This window comes from Heterodontus francisci, chromosome 25 (genome assembly GCF_036365525.1).
Source record: "Heterodontus francisci isolate sHetFra1 chromosome 25, sHetFra1.hap1, whole genome shotgun sequence".
Lineage (NCBI taxonomy): Eukaryota > Metazoa > Chordata > Chondrichthyes > Heterodontiformes > Heterodontidae > Heterodontus > Heterodontus francisci.
In genome coordinates, this window is record NC_090395.1 from 23,248,570 (window position 1) to 23,268,169 (window position 19,600).

Below are 19,600 nucleotides of genomic sequence, written 5' to 3' on the forward strand. Positions count from 1 at the left end.
AGCTCCAAGAACACTCAAGAAGCTCGACACCATCCAGGACAAAGCAGCCCACTTGTTTGGCATCCCATCTACAAACATTCACTCCCTCCACCACCGACGCACAGTAGCAGCAGTGTGTACCATCTACAAGATGCACTGCAGCAATGCACCAAGGTTCCTTAGACAGCACTTTCCAAACCCGCGACCTATACCACCTCGAAGGACAAGGGCAGCAAATGCATGGGAACACCACCACCTGCAAGTTTACCTCCAAGTCACACACTATCCTGACTTGGAACTATATCGCTCTTCCTTCACTGTCGCTGGGTCAAAATCCTGGAACTCCCTCCCTAACAGCACTGTGGGTGTACTTACCCCACGTGGACTGCAGCGGTTCAAGGAGGCAGCTCACCACCACCTTCTCAAGGGCAATTCGGGATGGGCAATAAATGCAGGCCTGGCCTGCGACGCCCACATCGCATGAATGAATAAAACAAAAAACCTGTATTTATATAGCATCTTTAATGTAAAAAACATCCCATTGCTTAATAGGAACATTATAACGCAAGATTTCACACAGAGCCACTTAAGAACATATTAGGGCAGATAACCAAAAGCATGGTCAAGGAGGTTGGTTTGAAGGAACATCTTAAAGGAGGAAAGACATGTAGAAAGGCGGAGGGGCTTTAGGGAGGGAATCCAGAGCTTGGGGTCTTGGTAACTGAAGCCACGGTCACCAATGGTGGAGCAATTAAAATTGGGGATGCTCAAGAGGCCAGAATTAGAGGAGTGCAGATATCTCAGAGGGTTGTGGAACTGGAGGAGGTTATAGAGATAGGGAGGGATGAGGCCATGGAGGGATTTGAAAACAGGGATGAGAACTTTATAATCGAGGCATTGCTTAACCAGGAGCTCGTGTAGGTCATTGAACAATTGGAGCGAAGAAGGATGAGAGGTGACTTGATAGAGGGGTACAAGATGATGAGAGGCATAGATAGAGTGGATAGCCAGAGACTTTTTCCCAGGGTGGAAAGGGCTATCACCAGGAGGCATAATTTAAGGTGATTGGAGGAAGGTTTCGGGGAGATGTCAGAGGTAGGTTCTTTACACAGAGAGTAGTGGGTGTGTGGAATGCGCTGCCAGCGGTGGTAGTAGAAGCAGATACATTAGAGACATTTAAGCGACTCTTGGATAGGTACATGGATGATAGTAGAATGAAGGGTATGTAGGTAGTTTGATCTTAGAGTAGGTTAAAGGGTCAGCACAACATCGTGGGCCGAAGGGCCTGTCCTGTGCTGTACTGTTCTATGTTCTATGTTCTAAAGGGGGTGATAGGTAAACGGGACTTGGCACGAGTCGGGACACGGGAAGCAGGGATATGCATGACCTCAAGTTTAAGGAGGGTAGAATGTGGGAGGCTGGTCAGGAGTGTATTGGAATAGTCAAGTCTCGAAAAACAGACTTTAAAAGCATCTATAGGTATGTAAAAAGGAAACTTTGGGCTAAGAGAAATGTGGGTCCATTACAGGCAGAATCAGGAGAATTTATAATGGGGAATAGAGAAATGTCAGAGAAGCTAAATGATGACTTTGTGTCTGTCTTCATTGAGGAAGATACAAGAAATCTCCCAGAATTAGAGATCCAAGGGATTAGGGGGAATGAGTAATTGAAGGAAATTAGTATTAGTAAGAAGGTTGTATTGGAGAAATTAACGGGGCTGAAGGTTGATAAGTCCCTAGGACCTGATATTCTACATCCCAGAGTGTTGAAAGAGGTTGCTATGGAGATAGTGGATGCTTTGGTGATCATCTTCCAAAATTCTATAGATTCTGGAGCGGTTCCTGCAGATTGGAAGATAGGAAATGTCACCCCACTATTTAAGAAGAGAGGGAGAGAGAAAACAGGGAACTACAGACCAGTTAGCCTTACATCAGTCGTTGGGAAAATGTTAGAATCTATTCTAAAGGATGTGATAAATGGACACTTGGATAATAATGATCTGATTGGGCATAGTCAACATGGATTTATGAATGGGAAATCATGTTTGACAAACCTGTTGGAGTTTTTTGAGGATGTTGCTCACAGAATTGATAAAGGGAAGTCGGTGGACATGGTATACTTGGATTTTCAGAAGGCCTTTGATAAAGTCCCCCACAGGAGGTGATTTAGCAAAATTAAAGCACATGGGATAGGAGGTAATATACTGGCATGGATTAAGGATTGGTTAACAGGCAGAAAGCAGAGAGTAGGAATAAACGGGTCATTCTCGCATTGGCAGGCTGTGACTAGTGGGGTACCGCAGGGATCAGTGCTTGGGCCCCACTGTTCATAAAATATATCAGTGATTTGGATGTGTGGACCAAATGTAATATTTCCAAGTTCGCAGATGACACAAACCTAGGTGTGAATGTGTGTTGTGAGGAAGGTGCAAAGCGTCTTCAAGGGGATTTGGACAGACTTAGTGAGTGGCAAGAATGTGGCAGATGGAATATCATGTGGAAAAATGTGAGATTATCCACTTTGGTAGGAGGAATAGATGTGAAAAGTATTTCTTAAATGGTAAGAGATTAGAAAGTGTAGATGTACAAAGGGACCTGGGTGTCCTTGTTAATAAGTCACATGGCTTGGCCATGTGAGCCGCATGGAAGATGGCAGGATCCCCAAAGACACATTGTACAGTGAGCTCGCCACTGGTATCAGACCCACCGGCCGTCCATGTCTCCGCTTTAAAGACGTCTGCAAACGCAACATGAAGTCCTGTGACATTGATCACAAGTCATGGGAGTCAGTTGCCAGCATTCGCCAGAGCTGGCGGGCAGCCATAAAGACGGGGCTAAAGTGTGGCGAGTCAAAGAGACTTAGCAGTTGGCAGGAAAAAAGACAGAAGCGCAAGGGGAGAGCCAACTGTGTAACAGCCCCGACAAACAAATTTCTCTGCAGCACCTGTGGCAGAGTCTGTCACTCTAGAATTGGCCTTTATAGCCACTCCAGGCGCTGCTTCACAAACCACTGACCACCTCCAAGCGCTTACCCATTGTCTCTCGAGATAAGGAGGCCAAAAAAGAAGAAAGCTAACATGCAGGTGCAGCAAGCAATTAGTAAGGCTAATGGTATGTTAGGGTTTATCACAAGAGGATTTGAGTACAGGAGTAGTGATGTCTTGCATCAACTGTATAGAACCTTGGTTTCACCACATCGGGAGTACTGTATTCCATTTTGGTCCCCTTAGCTTACAAAGAATATTATTGCCATAGAGGGAGTGCACTGAAACATAGAAAATAGGAGCAGGAGTAGGCCATTTGGCCCTTCGAGTCTGCTCCGCCATTCATGGCTGATCATCCAACTCAGTAACCTGTTCTGGCTTTCACCCACACCCTTTGATCCCTTTAGACCAAGAGCTATATCTAACTCCTTTTTGAAAACAGTCAATGTTTTAGCCTCAACTGCTTTCTATGGTAGTGAATTCCACAGGCTCACCACTCTCTGGGTGAAGAAATTTCTCCTCATCTCAGTCCTGAAAGGTTTACCCTGTATCCTAAGACTATGACCCCTGGTTCTGGACTCCCCACCATCGGGAACATCCTTCCTGCACCTACCCTGTCAAGTCCTGTTAGAATTTTATAGGTTTCTATGAGATCCCCCCTCACTCTTCTGAACTCCAGCGAATATAATCCTAACCGACTCAATCTCTCCTCATACGTCAGTCCCACCATCCCAGGAATCAGTCTGGTAAACCTTCGCTGCACTCCCTCTATAGCAAGAACATCCTTCCTCAGATAAGGAGACCAAAACTGCACACAATATTTTAGGTGTGGCCTCACCAAGGCCCTGTATAATTGCAGCAAGACATCCCTGCTCCTGTACTCGAATCCTCTCGCTATGAAGGCCAACATACCATTTGCCTTTTTTTACTGCCTGTTGCACCTGCATGCTTACCTTCAGCGACTGGTGTACGCGAACACCCAGGTTTCGTTGCATATTCCCCTCTCTCCATTTATAGCTGTTCAGATAATAATCTGCCTTCCTGTTTTTGCTACCAAAGTGGATAACCTCACATTTATCCACATTATACTGCATCTGCCATGCATTAGCCCACTCACTCAACTTGTCCAAATTACCCTGAAGCCTCTCTGCATCCTCCTCACAACTCAGCTTCCCACCCAGTTTTGTGTCATCTGCAAATTTGGAGATATTACATTTAGTTCCCTCATCTAAATCATCAATGTATATTGTGAATAGCTGGGGTCCTAGCACCGATCCCTGTGGTACCCCACTAGTCACTGCCTGCCATTCGGAAAAAGACCCATTTATCCCTACTCTTTGTTTCCTGTCCACCAACCAATTTTCTATCCATCGCAATACACTACCCCCAATCCCATGCGCTTTAATTTTACACGCTAATCTCTTATGTGGGATTTTGTCGAAAGCCTTCTGAACGTCCAAATAAACCACATCCACTGGCTTCCCCTCATCAACTCTACTAGTTACATCCTCGAAGAATTCTGATAGATTTGTTAAGCATGATTTCCCTTTCATAAATCCATGCTGACTCTGTCCGATTCTACCACTGTTCTCCAAGTGCTCTGCTATAAAATCTTTGATAATGGACTCTAGAATTTTCCCCACTACCGACGTCAGGCTGACTGGTCTATAATTCCCTGCTTTCTCTCTACCTCCCTTTTTAAATAGTGGGGTTCCATTAGCTACCCTCCAATCTGTAGGAACTGTTCCAAAGTCTATAGAATCTTGGAAGATGACCACCAATGCATACACTATTTCTAGAGCCACTTCCTTAAGTACTCTGGGATGTATACCATCAGACCCTGGGGATTTATCGACGTTCAATCCCATCAATTCCCCAACACCATTTCTCTACTAATACTGATTTCCTCCAGTTCTTCTCTCTCATTAAACCCGGTGTTCCCCCAACATTTCTGATATGATATTTGTGTCCTCCTTTGTGAAGACAGAACCAAAGTATGCATTTAATTGGTCAGCTATTTCTTTGTTCCCCATAATAAATTCCCCTGTTTCTGACTGTAAGGGACCTACATTTGTCTTCACCAATCTTTTTCTCTTCACATACCTATAGAAACTTTTACAGTCAGTTTTTATGTTCCCCACAAGCTTGCTCACGTTCTATATTTTCCCCTTCTTAATCAATCCCTTGGTCCTCCTTTGCTGAATTCTAAACTGCTCCCAATCCTCAGTTCTGTTGTTTTTCCTGGCAAATTTATATGCCTCTTCCTTGGATCTAATGCTATCTCTAATTTCCCTTGTAAGCCATGGTTTGGCTACCTTTCCCATTTTACTTTTGCGCCAGACAGGGATAAACGATTGTTGCAATTCATCCATGCACTCTTTAAATGTTTGCCATTGCCTATCCATCGTCATCCCTTTAAGTAACGTTTCCCAATCCGTCATGGCCAACTCGCGCCTCATACCTTCGTAGTTTCCTTTACTAAGATTCAGGAACCTAATCTCAGAATCAACTACGTCACTCTCCATCTTGATGAGCAATTCTATCATATTATGGTCGCCCTTCCCCAAGGGGTCTCACACAACTAAATTGTCAATTATTCCTCTCTTATTACACAACACCCTGTTGAGGATGGCCTGTTCTCTAGTTGGTTCCTCAACGTATTGGTCCAGAAAACCATCCCGTATACACTCCAAGAATTCCTCCTCTATAGTATTATGACTAATTTGATTTGCCCAATCTATATGCAGATTAAATTCACCCATAATTACAGATGTTTTTAATCGCATGTGTCTCTAATTTCCTGTTTAACACCATTCCTAACATCACATCTACAGTTTGGGGGTCTATGCACAACCCCTACTAATGTTTTTTGCCCTTAGTGTTTCTCAGCTCTACCCATACAGATTTCACATCGTCAGAGCTAATATCTTTCCTCACTATTGCATTAATTTCCTCTTTAACCAGCAATGCAACTCCACTGCCTTTTGCTTTTTTTCTATCCTTCCTAAATACTGAATACCCCTGGATGTTCATTTCCCATCTCTGGTCACCTTGCAGCCATGTCTCCGTAATCCCGACTATATCAAACCCATTTACATCTATTTGCGCAATTAATTCATCCACTTTATTGTGAACGCTCCGCGTGTTAAGGCACAAAGCCTTAAGGCTTGTTTTTTTAACATTAGTTGTCCTCTTCCCAATATTTTTCATTGTGTCCCTGTTTGATTCTGGCCCTTGATTTCTCTGCCTATCACTTTTCTTATTCCCCTTACTGTCTTTTGTTTTTGTCTTTGATCCCCCCCATTAACCAGACTTGTTCCCGGGATGGCGGGACTGTCCTATGAAGAGAGATTGGGGAAACTGGGCCTGTATTCTCTAGAGTTTCGAAGAATGAGAGGTGATCTCATTGAAACCTACAAAATACTTAAAGGGATAGACAGGGTGGATGGGGACACAATTTGAAAGTAAGGGGAAAGCCACTTAGGACAGAGATGAGGATAATCTTTTTACTCAGAGGGTTGTGAATCTTTGGAATTCTCTACCCCAGAGGGCTGTGGAAGCTCAATCATTGAGTATGTTTAAAGCAGAGATTGACAGATTTCTAAATACCAATGACATAAGGGGAAATGGGGATAATGTGGGAAAAAGGCATTGAAGTGGATGATCAGCCATGATCATATTGAATGGTGAGGCAGGCTCGATGGGCTGAATGGCCTACTCCTGCTCCTATGTTCCTAGAAGTAACAGTTAAAGATGTAGATTAGCATTTCAGCAGCAGATGAGTGAGGCAGGGATGAAGTAGGGCGCTGTTACAGATGTAGAAATAGGTGGTCTCAGTGATGGCACAAATATTTCGTCAGGGCTCTTGGGGTCGAATATGACCTCATCACTGTGAACAGTCTCGTTCAGCTTCAGTCAGGATGGAGTCTGTGGCTAGGAAATGAATTTTGTAGCAGGGACCAAAAACAACAGCTTCCATCGCCCCGATATTTAAATGGAGGAAATTTCTGGTCATCTAGCACTGGATCTCTGAGAAACAATCTGATGTTAGAAACAGTGAAGGAATCAAGAGAGGTGATGGTGAGGTAAAGCTGCTTCGGAACACTAATCAGCTCTTGAATTATTTTATAGATCTCTATCAGTTCACCTCAAATTCTACTCTGTTCTAAACAGACCAAGGTCTATAAAGCCTACCTGAGAAGCTGAGATTGTCTAAGCTAGGAATGATTGTTGTAGTTCTCCTCTGGAGCTTTTCCAAGGCCACAATATCACCTACTCTGTGGGCAAACCAAAGTGCTGCAGATGTGGTCTCACCAGCAACCTGTATAATGACAGAATGGTGTCCTTTGATTTATACTGAACAATTCTATTAATACAACCCAATACCGAGTTAGCTTTAGCTACAGATTTTCTACATTGCCCATGAACCTTCAGCGTTCTGTGCACAGTAGAATATAGATCATTTTCTCTCCCAACCTCTTTCAGTATTGTTCCCTGCAAATGATACATAGACTCTGTGTGGGACCTACAAATATGCATGACAATACATTTATCGAAGTTAAATGCCATTTGCCATTGTGTGCCTGACTCCATCAGCAAAGCTATATCTTTTACATTAGATTACATTCATCTACTGTCTTAACACTTGCACAGATTTTAGTATCATCTGCAAACATATTGACCATACTCCCAACACCCCTGTCCAGGTCATTAATAGAGGCAGTGAAGAGTAATGGGCCCAAGACCGATCTCCAGGGGACACCACTAGTAACCTAGCTCCAGGCTGAACTACATCCATTAATTGCAACATTTTGTTTGTGGGATTGGAGCCAATTCCTAATTGAGCATTTCATATTACTACCAAGACCAAATGATTCCATCTTGTGTAGTAACCTAGTGTGAGGTAACTTATCAAAGGCTTTCTCTGACTGCTGATGACATTGTTGGAGTGACTGAGTGGGAGGAGTTGCTGAATTCACTGCTTCAGATAGAGTGGAGTTTGGCTGTAATGATTGACTTGGACAGCCCAACTTACATTTGATTCCCAGCTTCCTACTCTCAGGGTTCTCAGTCCTACATCATGCCTGTCTGGGGCTGGGTATTAGCCTGTTAACCCTGTAATCACTATCACTTACTACTGTTCTTCCCTGCTCACTACCAAAAATGTACAGGCAGACAGAAAGGAGCAAAACTCCCTGACTGCTGAGTACTGTTTGTAAAGGACACCTTCTGCCACCGTAGCTGTGGGTCAACAAGGAAAGCACACACATTCCATTCACACAATCTGAAGTGTTCTGCTCCTGCCTATACTATCAGTTAGAATCTGACACATCAAGGAGGGGGAGAGGTACCTGGACACTTTGTACCAGGAGGTGGTCAGACCCCTTAGGATGGGGTCTTCTGATTTGGTCAGTGGTCAAGGACAGCAGAGTGTGGCTGCAGCTGAGGCAGGCAAGAGGTCCCAGAGGAGTGAGTACAGGAGCCTCAACCTTTGTGATTGTCCAACAGGTTTGTGGTTCTTTCAGCTTGTTTGGTCAGGTACAGGAAGCCATTCAAGTGGAGGGAGAAAAAAGGAATGTAGTGGTAGCAGAGGACAGTATAGTTAGGGGAATTGACACTGTTCTCTGCAGCAAAGAGCGAGAGTCCAGACGGCTGTCCGGTGCCAGGGTTCAGGATGTATGCTCAGGGCTGGAAAGGAACTTACGGTGGGAGGGGGAGGATCCAGTCATCATGGTCCATGGAGGTACCAATGACATAGGCAGGATAAGAAAAGAGGTTCTGCATAGTAAGTGTGAGGAACTAGGCACCAAATTAAGAAGCAGAACCTCAAAGGTAATAACCTACGGATTATTACCTGAGCCACATGCAAATTGGCATAGGGCAAATAAGATCAGAAAAATTAATGTGTGACTCAAAGACTGGTGTGGTAGAAATGGTTTCCGGTTCGTGGGGCACTGGCACCAGTACTGGGGAAAGTGGTGGCTGTACCATTGGGATGGTCTACACCTGAACCATGCTGGGGCCTGTGTTCTAGCGAGCCACATAACTATGGAAGTAGCGAGGGTTTTAAATTGAATAGTGGGGGCAAGGGATCAAATTTGGGAAGATATGGTAAATCAAGGAGTAGAGACAAGGCAAGAGAGGAAGGTATTAATATGGGAAATGATAAACAAACTGTGACAGGAAAGTACAGAGCGTATAAATCTAAGAGTAAATCAACAGATAAGGCTAGAGGTTGCAAAAATAATAAAAGGACAAAACTAAAGGCTCTGTATCTGAATGCACATAGCATTTGAAACAAAACAGATGAACTGAGAGTGCAAATAGAAATAAATAAGTACGACATGATAGCGATTACAGAGACATGGCTGTAGGATGACATAGATTGGGACCTGAATATTGAAGGGTACATGGCATTTAGGAAGGACAAGAAACTAGGAAAAGGTGGGGGTGCAGGGTAGCTCTGTTAATTAATGATGGTATTAGTGCAATAGAGAGGGATGACCTAAGTTCAGGAGACCAGGAGGTAGAAGCAGTTTGGGTAGAGATGAGAAATCATAAAGGCAAGAAGTCACTTTTGGGAGTGGTGTACAGGCCACCTAACATTAACCACACTGTAGGACGGGGAATAAAGGAAGAAATAATGGCAGCATGTCAGAAAGGTACAATGATAATTATGGGGGATTTTAACCTATATATAGATGGGAAAAATCAGATGGGCAGAGGTAGCCTTGGTGAGGAGTACATAGAATGTTTTCAGGATATTTCTTGGAACAATATGTTCTGGTGCCAACCAGAGAGCAGGCTATACTAGACCTGGTATTGTGCAATGAGATAGTTAATGCACCCCTAGGTAGCAGCGATCATAATATGTTTGAATTTTACATTCAGTTTGAGGGAGAGAAGAGTGGGTCCAAGACAAGTATTTTAAACTGAAGTAAGGGTAATTATGAGTGCATGAAAGCAGAGCTAGGTAAAGTGAACTGGCAAATTAAGTTAAGGGATAGGTCAATAGAGATGCAGTGGCAGACTTTTAAGGGGATATTTCAGAATACATAGAATAGATACATTTCAACAAGAAAGAAAAATTCCAAGGGTGGGACACGCCATCTGTGGTTAACTAAAACAGTTAAAGATAGTATCAAATATAAAGAAAAAGCATATAATTGCGCAAAGATGGGAGGCAGGTCAGAAGATTGGACAGAATATAAAAAACAGCAAAGAATGACGAAAAGATTGATAAGGAAGGTAAAATTAGAATACGAGAGAAAGAAGCTAGCTAGAAATATAAAGACAGATAGTAAGAGTTTCTATAGATATTTAAAAAAGAAGAGTTAACAAAGTAAGCGTTGGTCCTATAAAAAGTGAGTCTGGGGAATTCATAATAGATAGTAGGGAGATGGCAGATGAATTGAACAGATATTTTGCATTGGTCTTCGCTATTGAAGATACAATTAAGATCCCAGTAATAGCTGTGCGTCAGGAAATGGAAGGCAGGGAGGAACTCAAGAAAATTACAATCACCAGGGAAGTGGTACTGAACAAAGTGTTGGAGCTGTGGGCTGACAAGTCCCCGGGTCCTGATGGACTTCATCGGAGGGTGTTAAAAGAAGTGGCTAGTGAGATAGTTGATGCGTTAATTTTCCAAAATTCCCTAGATTCGGGGACGGTTCTGTTAGATTGGAAAATAGCAAATGTAACTCCTTTATTCAAACAGGGAGGGAGACAGAAAGCAGGAAACTACAGGCCAGTTAATTTAACTTCTGTCTTAGGGAAAATGTTGGAAGCTATTATTAAAGATGTTATAGCAGGGCATTTATAAAAATTCAAGGTAATCAGACAGAGTCAACATGGTTTTGTGAAAGGGAAATCATGTTTATCCAATGTATTGGAGTTCTTTGAGGGAGTTACATGTGCTGTGGATAAAGGGGAACCAGTGGATGTATTGTATTTAGATTTCCAGAAGGCATTTGATAAGGTGCCACATCAAAGGTTATTGCAGAAAATAAAAGCTCATGGTGTAAGGGGTAACATCTTGGCATGGATAGAGGAAACAGGAGGCATTAATGAGTTATTTTCTGGTTGGCAAGATGTAACGAGTGGTGTGCCACAGGGATCTGTGCTGGAGCCTCAACTTTTTACAATTTATATAAATGACTTAGATGAAGGGACTGAAGGTGTGGATGCAAAATTTGCTGATGACACAAAGATAGGTGGGAAAGTAACTTGTGACGAGGACATAAGAGGATATAGGGATATAGATAGGTTAAGTGAGTGTGCAAAGATCTGGCAAATGGAGTATAATGTGGGAAAGTGTGAAATTGTCCACTTTGGCAGGAAGAATAAAAAAGAAACATATTATCTAAATGGTGAGAGATTGCAGAGCTCTGAGATGCAGAGGAATCTGGATGTCCTGGTGCAGGAATCGCAAAAGGTTAGTATGCAGGTACAGCATGTAATTAGGAAAGCTAATAGAATGTTATCGTTTATCACAAGGGGAATTGAATACAAAGTAGGGAGGTTATGCTTCAGCTACACAGGGCATTGGTGAGACCACATCTGGAGTACTGTGTACAGTACTGGTCTCCTTATTTAAGGAAGGATGTAAATGTGTTGGAGGCAGTACAGAGAAGGTTTATTCGACTAATACCTGGATTGGGCGGACTGTCTTACGAGGAAAGATTGGATAGGCTAGGCATGTATCCGCTGGAATTTAGAAGAGTATGAGGCAACTTGATTGAAACATGTAGGATCCTGAGGGGTCTTGACAGGGTGGATGTGGAAAGGATGTTTCCCCTTGTGGGAGAATCTAGAACTATGGGTCACTGTTTAAAAATAAGGGGTCACCCATTTAAGACAGAGATGAGGAGAATTGTTTTCTCTCAGAGGGTCGTGAGTCTTTGGCATTCTCTTCCTCAAAAGGCAGTGGAAGCAGAGTCTTTGAATATTTTTAAGGCAGAGGTAGATAGATTCTTGATAAACAAGGGGATGGAAGGTCATCGGGGGGTAGGTGGAAATATGGAGTAATCAGTTCAGCCATGAACTTATTGAATGGAGGAACAGGTTTGAAGGGCCGAGTGGCCTACTCCGGCTCCTAATTCGTAATATTCTCCTGTGCAAAAAACATTGCATCCAACCAGGTGTTAAAAATAATTGATTTATTGGTGGCTCCAAACATAGCCTTAGCGATCTAATCCCTATGGCTCTGCTTCCCCTTGGTATCCCGATAAAATGTGCTTGTCCTACTTCTTAACCTTAGTTTGTAATGTATGAGTGGCTACTGACTGGAAGGAGTAACTATGGCTCCCTGCCATGGTGCCAGGTCGGGGCCTGCAGTTGGATGCCCATGACCTGCCTGAGAGCAGTCTGTAAGCTATCTCCGATGTGGATAAAGCCCGCTGTCACTGCTCTTTGAAAATTGCCCCAGTCTGTCAAAGGTGGCTCTTGTAATCTAGGACTCATTGGTGCCATTCAAAGTTTTCATCAGCGAACTCTATGCCCTGCTTGTTTTCTTACTGTTTTGGGGTTGTCCTGCAGAGGCCCGAGAAGATGTCCCTCATTCCATGGCACTCTGTGCTTGAATAAATTCTTCTGCAGGACTGCAATGATGTCAGAGGTTCACTGCTGCATTTTGTCTGACAGCTGTTGAAGACTGCTGGTGGTGGACTTAAAGATGTATTGACGGGACAAAAACAAGAAATGCTGGAATCACTCAGCAGGTCTGGCAGCATCTGTGGAAAGAGAAGCAGAGTTAACGTTTCGGGTCAGTGACCCTTCTTCGGAACTGACAAATATTAGAAAAGTCACAGATTATAAGCAAGTGAGGTGGGGATGGGGCAAGAGATAACAAAGGAGAAGGTGCAGATTGGACCAGGCCACATAGCTGACCAAAAGGTCACGGAGCAAAGGCAAACAATATGTTAATGATGTTTAGAGTTTAGAGATACAGCACTGAAACAGACCCTTCGGCCCACCGAGTCTGTACTGACCATCAACCACCCATTTATACTAATCCTACACTAATCCCATATTCCTACCACATCCCCACCTGTCCCTATATTTCCCTACTACCTACCTATACTAGGGGCAATTTATAATGGCCAATTTACCTACCAACCTGCAAGTCTTTTGGTTTGTGGGAGAAAACCAGAGCACCCGGAGGAAACCCACACAGACACAGGGAGAACTTGCAAACTCCACGCAGGCAGTACCCAGAATTGAACCCGGGTCGCTGGAGCTGTGAGGCTGCAGTGCTAACCACTGCACCACTGTGCCGTGTGTTGAAAGAAAAAGCATTAGTACAGATTAGGTGTGAATACACTGAATATTGAACAGCAGCAAGTGCAAACCTGAAAAAAACAGTGGGTAAGCAAACTGAACAAATTAAGATGAAATGAAATAAATGCAAAAAAAATTGTAAAAAATGTAAAAAAGAATGTTAAAAAAGGAAGAAAAAAAATTAACTAAAAATGAAAGTAAAATGGGGGGCTGTCATGCTCTGAAATTATTGAACTCAATGTTCAGTCCGGCAGGCTGTAGTGTGCCTAATCGGTAGATGAGATGCTGTTCCTCGAGCTTGCGTTGATGTTCACTGGAACACTGCAGCAATCCCAGGACAGAGATGTGAGCATGAGAGCAGGGGGGAGTGTTGAAATGGCAAGCAACCGGAAGCTCAGGGTCCTGCTTGTGGACTGAGCGGAGATGTTCCGCAAAGCGGTCACCCAGTCTGCGCTTGGTCTCCCCAATGTAGAGGAGACCACACTGTGAGCAGCGAATACAGTATACTACATTGAAAGAAGTACAATAAATCGCTGCTTCACCTGAAAGGAGTGTTTGGGGCCTGGGATAGTGAGGAGAGAGGAGGTAAATGGGCAGGTATTACACCTCCTGCGATTGCAGGGGAAGGTGCCCTGGGACGGGGACGAGGTGGTGGGGGTAATGGAGGAGTGGACCAGGGTGTCGCGGAGGGAACGATCCCTTCGGAATGCTGACAGGGGAAGGGAGGGGAAGATGTGACTGGTAGTGGCATCACGCTGGAGGTGGCGAAAATGGCGGAGGATGATCCTTTGGATAAGGAGGCTGGTGGGATGAAAAGTGAGGACAAGGGGAACCCTGTCACGGTTCTGGGAGGGAGGGGAAGGGGTGAGGGTAGAGGTGCGGGGAATGGGTCGGACACGGTTGAGGGCCCTGTCAACCACAGTGGGGGGAAATCCTCGGTTCAGTTTGCTTACCCACTGTTTTTTTCAGGTTTGCACTTGCTGCTGTTCAATATTCAGTGTATTTACACATAATCTGTACTAATGCTTTGTCTTTCAACACACCATTAACATATTGTTTGCCTTTGCTCCGTGACCTTTTGGTCAGCTATGTGGCCTGGTCCAATCTGCACCTTCTCCTTTGTTATCTCTTGCCCCATCCCCACCTCACTTGCTTATAATCTGTGACTTTTCTAATATTTGTCAGTTCCGAAGAAGGGTCACTGACCCGAAACGTTAACTCTGCTTCTCTTTCCACAGATGCTGCCAGACCTGCTGAGTGATTCCAGCATTTCTTGTTTTTGTTTCAGATTTCCAGCATCCGCAGTATTTTGCTTTTATTTTTATGTATTGACGGGAATCTGCTTTTACATTAGATCTGTACCAAAGGCAGCTCCATGAGGAAGCTCCTTGTCCTTGCTGCTGCAAAGTGTGCAGGCTTGTCGTTTGTCCAGATGTTTCCTCTTTTGCCATCTGCTTTCGCTTCCTCACTTGTGCATTGCACTTTACCCAATGCCCCTTCCTTCTTCTCACTTATTACATTTCCTGGTCTGTTGCTATGTGCTGCTTCTGGGGCAGATGGAGTGCTTGCCACAGTGAGTTGTTTAGTGTGGAGCCACCACTCACTCCAGCTTTCTTATCTTGCAATGAACTAGAAGCTTCCAAGACTACCTTTGCAGTTGATCTCATTTATACAGCAAATGTTGAGGCCACTTCCTATATGAAAGAAGAATGCACGTAAATCTTCAAGTGAGCATTCTTACTGTCATGCTTCTAATGCTACAGAACTTTTTACTCACTTGTTTTCAAGTCTGCCTAACTGAGGAGACAGAATTCATTTACTGGGTGACCTCGTCCCAGAAAGCTTGAGTCTCTGGTACTGTGCAGGAATGGTGAGTAACTTTCTGCCCAAAGATCTTCCAATGACTGGGGATAGATTGCTAGAATTTTACCCTCACCCATCATCTAACAACTTGAAAACTGCACCCTGCTGATTCACACTTCACCTCAAGGTCAGCAGCAACCCTTTAAAAGTTGCTTTCCAACTTTCCTATTGATATTCTGTAGTCTCAACTTGTTATGTCTGTTTTCCATGTACTGTGAACCCATTTTAATGGGGGAAGGCAGTAGAGCTATATGGGCGGCAGAGTGGCGCAGTGGTTCGCACCGCAGCCTCACAGCTCCAGGGACCCGGGTTCGATTCTGGGTACTGCCTGTGCGGAGTTTGCAAGTTCTCCCTGTGTCTGCGTGGGTTTTCGCCGGGTGCTCCGGTTTCCTCCCACATCCAAAGACTTGCAGGTGATAGGTAAATTGGCCGTTGTAAATTGCCCCAAGTGTAGGGAGGTGATAGGGAATATGGGATTACTGTAGGGTTAGTATAAATGGGTGGTTGTTGGTCAGCACAGACTCGGTGGGCCGAAGGGCCTGTTTCAGTGCTGTATCTCTAAATAAAATAAAATAAAATAAAAATAGAATAATCTGCCAGACCCACACACCCCACCTAACCTTGTTCGTATGTCACAGATGGCGCGGTCTTGATTCTTCCGGACGTAGAAAATCAGGGCCATAGTGTCTGCTTCAGAATCTGCACTGTCTCCATTCCACTGGTGTTGTGCACTCTCATTAGAAGATCTTGGCAATGAGATCAACTTCTTCAAATATCTTCCAACAAAATATGTGTCAGAAAATTGAGTATTTATCTTTTATTTGACAGGTGGTTTGATGGTCACCACCCTGAACCTGGAGTCTCTGGAGAGGGTTGTTGGTGCTGGATTTTTAAAGGATGCACAATGGCCACCTGAGACATACATGGAGGCTCTCCGTGACACCGGATTTGTTGATGTGTGTATGGAAAATAAGGAAGTTGAGGGAATATCCTTTCAGGCTATCTTTACTACGGCAAACAAGCCCTGACTGTGCTGTAGTTTATGAGTCCTGATACCTGAATAATTTGGATTTGCTGACACTGTTATATAATCCTTTAGTAATATGAAAAAAATAAATCAGAACACATTCACATATCAGTTATATTCCACTTATCCCCAACAGACTTAGGAAGATCAGATACGGAGAATAATTTTACTATGGACTGTGCTGCTCCTTTTGTGAAGCCAGACATTGGTTGATTGCATCATACTCTGCCCACAAGAAGGTATCAGTAAACATGTACATGCTTCAGCACAATTTAACCCCGCCTAGCCGAGCAATTGCAGTTGATATCCATAAGTAACCCATTGATTGATCAGGTGTACTGGCACTCTGTACCATCCAACAAATCCCCTCCCCTAACCAGTCTTGGTAGACTTCCTGATCTGAGGCGTGCTAGCAGGAGCAGAAGTCGACAGAGGCTTGTCACTCTTCCACAGAGTGAAAAGGAGACTGAGGAGATTCCACATGTCCTGCTTTCACACACTCACTAGCAGTCAGAATACAGCATTTCACAGTACAGGAGGAAAGTTATTTGTTCATTCTCTTGCCTGACCAACAAAGAATGACGTCAGGACTTAGAGAATGGGCAAGTGTATCAATAGAGGAGGATTAAAAAGAAAATATGATTTTCCTGGTAGCAAATGTGCTTGCACCCATTGTAACGCATAACAAGAATTGGAAAAGTGCTTGCAAAAGATGACAATTAAAGACATTGGGACTTTAAATAGTAAGATGAGGGCGAGATCTACAAGAAATGTAGGCAGCCTAAATTTAAACAAAACAGGGAAGAAAAGCATGGGAATGAATAAAGTAAGGGAGGACATTGATGGCAATGGAATAAATAGAATATAGAACAGGAGTCTAAAAAGATGGTTAAACATAAAGTGAGATGAAATCCTATTAAAAATGAGTTAAGATGTCTGTACAACAATGCACACAGTGTCCATAATAAATCAGGGTAACTGCAGGCAATCATGTGTTGGGAGGAACTGGACCTAGTAGGGATTACAGAGATACGGCTAAAGAAAGATCAGAACTGGGAATTAAACATTGCAAGGTATAACATATTTAGAAAAGATAGAGGGGGGAAAAGGGGAGCTGGAGTAGCTGCACATAATGGTAGTATAAAATAAAGGGACATAACTATCAGCAAGACAAATATAGAATCCATATGAATGGAGATAAAAGATAATAAAGGACCAATCACACTAATAGGTGGAGTCTACAGACCACCTAATAGTGGAAGGGAGGTGGAGAAAGAAATACACAGTCAAATTAGGGAATAGCGTAAAAAACAGAATCATGGGGGATTTGAAGCACCCCAATAGTAATTGGTTAGAAGAGTTAGGTAACAGGGATAAGGGAATGGAGTTCCTAAAATGTGTACAGGACTCCTTTTTAGCCCAATATGTAAAACGCCCAACAAAGGAAGATTCGCTGTTAGATCTAGTAATGGGAATGAACCAGAGCAAATAAGAGATGTAAAAGTAGGGAAAATCTAGGCAATAGTGACTATAATATAATACGCTTTAAGATGATAGTAGAGAAGGACGTAAGTATGATGCAAACGTGATTAATAGATTGGAGAAAAGATGATTTTTGAATGGCTGAGAATAGAATTTGGGAATATAAAATGGGCAACAATATTGGCAAACAATGATGCAGAACAACAATGGGAAACGTTTAAAATGGGGTTCAACAGAGTGCCTGAAAATTATATTCCACTAAAAGGAAAGAACAAACTAAACACTAGTGAGACTCCATAGTTGAATAAAGACATAAGGAACAATTGAGGGTTAGGAAAGAGCCATACATTAAGTGCACAGACAGCAGAGGAATGCATGATAAGAGAGAATATAATGAGATTAGGAGAGAAGTCAAAAAAATTAGGAAGGCAACGACAGACTATGAAATTAAATTATCAAATCACATTCCCTGTAAAGGGTTGTTATTCGGAGTGGCAGAAGGTGGGAAGTGGTGGTCCACAAGGATTAGTGCTGGGACCACTGTTGTTCACAAGTTACATTAACAATTTGAACTTTGGAATTAAAAACACAATTTCTAATTTTGCGGATGACAGCAAAATGGGTGGGGGCGGGGTGATTGGGGGCTATCGTCAATACTGAGGAGGATTGCAACAAATTACAGGAGGACATTAATAAACAGAATGGGAAAATAAAGGTCAACACAGATAATGTGAGGTAATTCATTTTGGTAGGAAGATTAGGGAGGTAATTTATTACTTGGAATGTGAGACTCTAAGTGGGGTAGAGGAACAAAGGGATCCCCGAATATAAATACTCCAATCACTAAAAGTTGTGCCACAGGTTAGCAAGGCCATAAAAATCAAATAAAGCAACAGGCTTTATTTCTAGAGGGATAGAATTGAAAAGTAGGGATCTTATGGTAAACATGTATCGAGCTTTGGTTACATCACACCTAGAGTATGGCATACAATTCTGGTTGCCAGCTCATAACAAGAACTTATCATATCAGAACTTTCTGATGAAAGGTCACTGACTGAAACGTTAACTCTGTTTCTTTCTCCACAGATGCTGCCAGACCTGCTGAGTATTTCCAGCATTTTCTGTTTTTATTTCAAATTTCCAGCATCTGCAGTATTTTGCTTGTGCAAGCATACGAGGAAGCAGGGAATAGAGGGTTATGATGACAGATGAGGTGAGGAAAGATGGGTGGAGGCCCGAGTAGAGTATAATTGCTGGCATGGACTGGTTGGGCTGAATGGCCTATTTCTGTATCGTATAGAAAGAGTAAAATTAGACAGCTCATGGAAAAAATGACCTCCACAGATTTGATGAGCAAAGTGGCCTCTTTCTGTGTTTAACATGGTATAATCTTACACAATGTTATTAAGAATTGCAATAAAACTATAAATGGAATTTTGTAAATGGGATTTGGAGAATCTGGATCCATATTAATCCTTTCATTTTAATGATTGTGCTGTTCTGACATCTCATTCAGCTGGCTGTAAGAAATTGCGATAGATGGCAATTAGATATATCAAAGTTTACTTTTTGAGAGCACTCATCCAACCTATCACCATCTGCAGGTGTGAGCCATGTGACTTGGAGGAAAGATGATGCATCTTAGACATTTCGAGCTCCATTTTCTTTAATGGAATCTTCAGTAAGGAAAATCAAACGGCTGGACATTCCTTGAGAATAATGAGCCCATGTATACTTGTGATAGCTGGGGCACAGTGGTAACTCTCCTACTCCCACAGGAGGCTGTGGGTTCAGATCCCTGCTCTGGAGATTTGAGCACGAATATCTAGGCTGACACTCTAATGCAGTATGGAGCAAGTGCTGTGTTGTTGGTGATGTGGTCTCTCAGATGAGATTTTCAACTGAGGCTTCACCTGCTCTTACAGGGAGATATCAAAGGTCCCATGGTGCTATCATAGAAATTTACAGTATGGAAGGAGGCCATTTGG

General features: G+C 43.1%; 1 protein-coding gene across 1 annotated transcript in view; it reads left to right on the top strand.

Moving 5' to 3' along the window:
- The window catches only part of zgc:194242 (uncharacterized protein LOC100005854 homolog), a 21,547-nt gene extending 2,493 nt beyond the window's left edge, over nt 1-19,054 (top strand). The window contains exon 2 of the mRNA XM_068056984.1: nt 15,932-19,054. Within this exon, the coding sequence (XP_067913085.1) occupies nt 15,932-16,131 (200 nt within the window). The 3' untranslated portion in view covers nt 16,132-19,054. The remainder of the gene's footprint in view (nt 1-15,931) is intronic.
- Nucleotides 19,055-19,600: the final 546 nt, after the last annotated feature.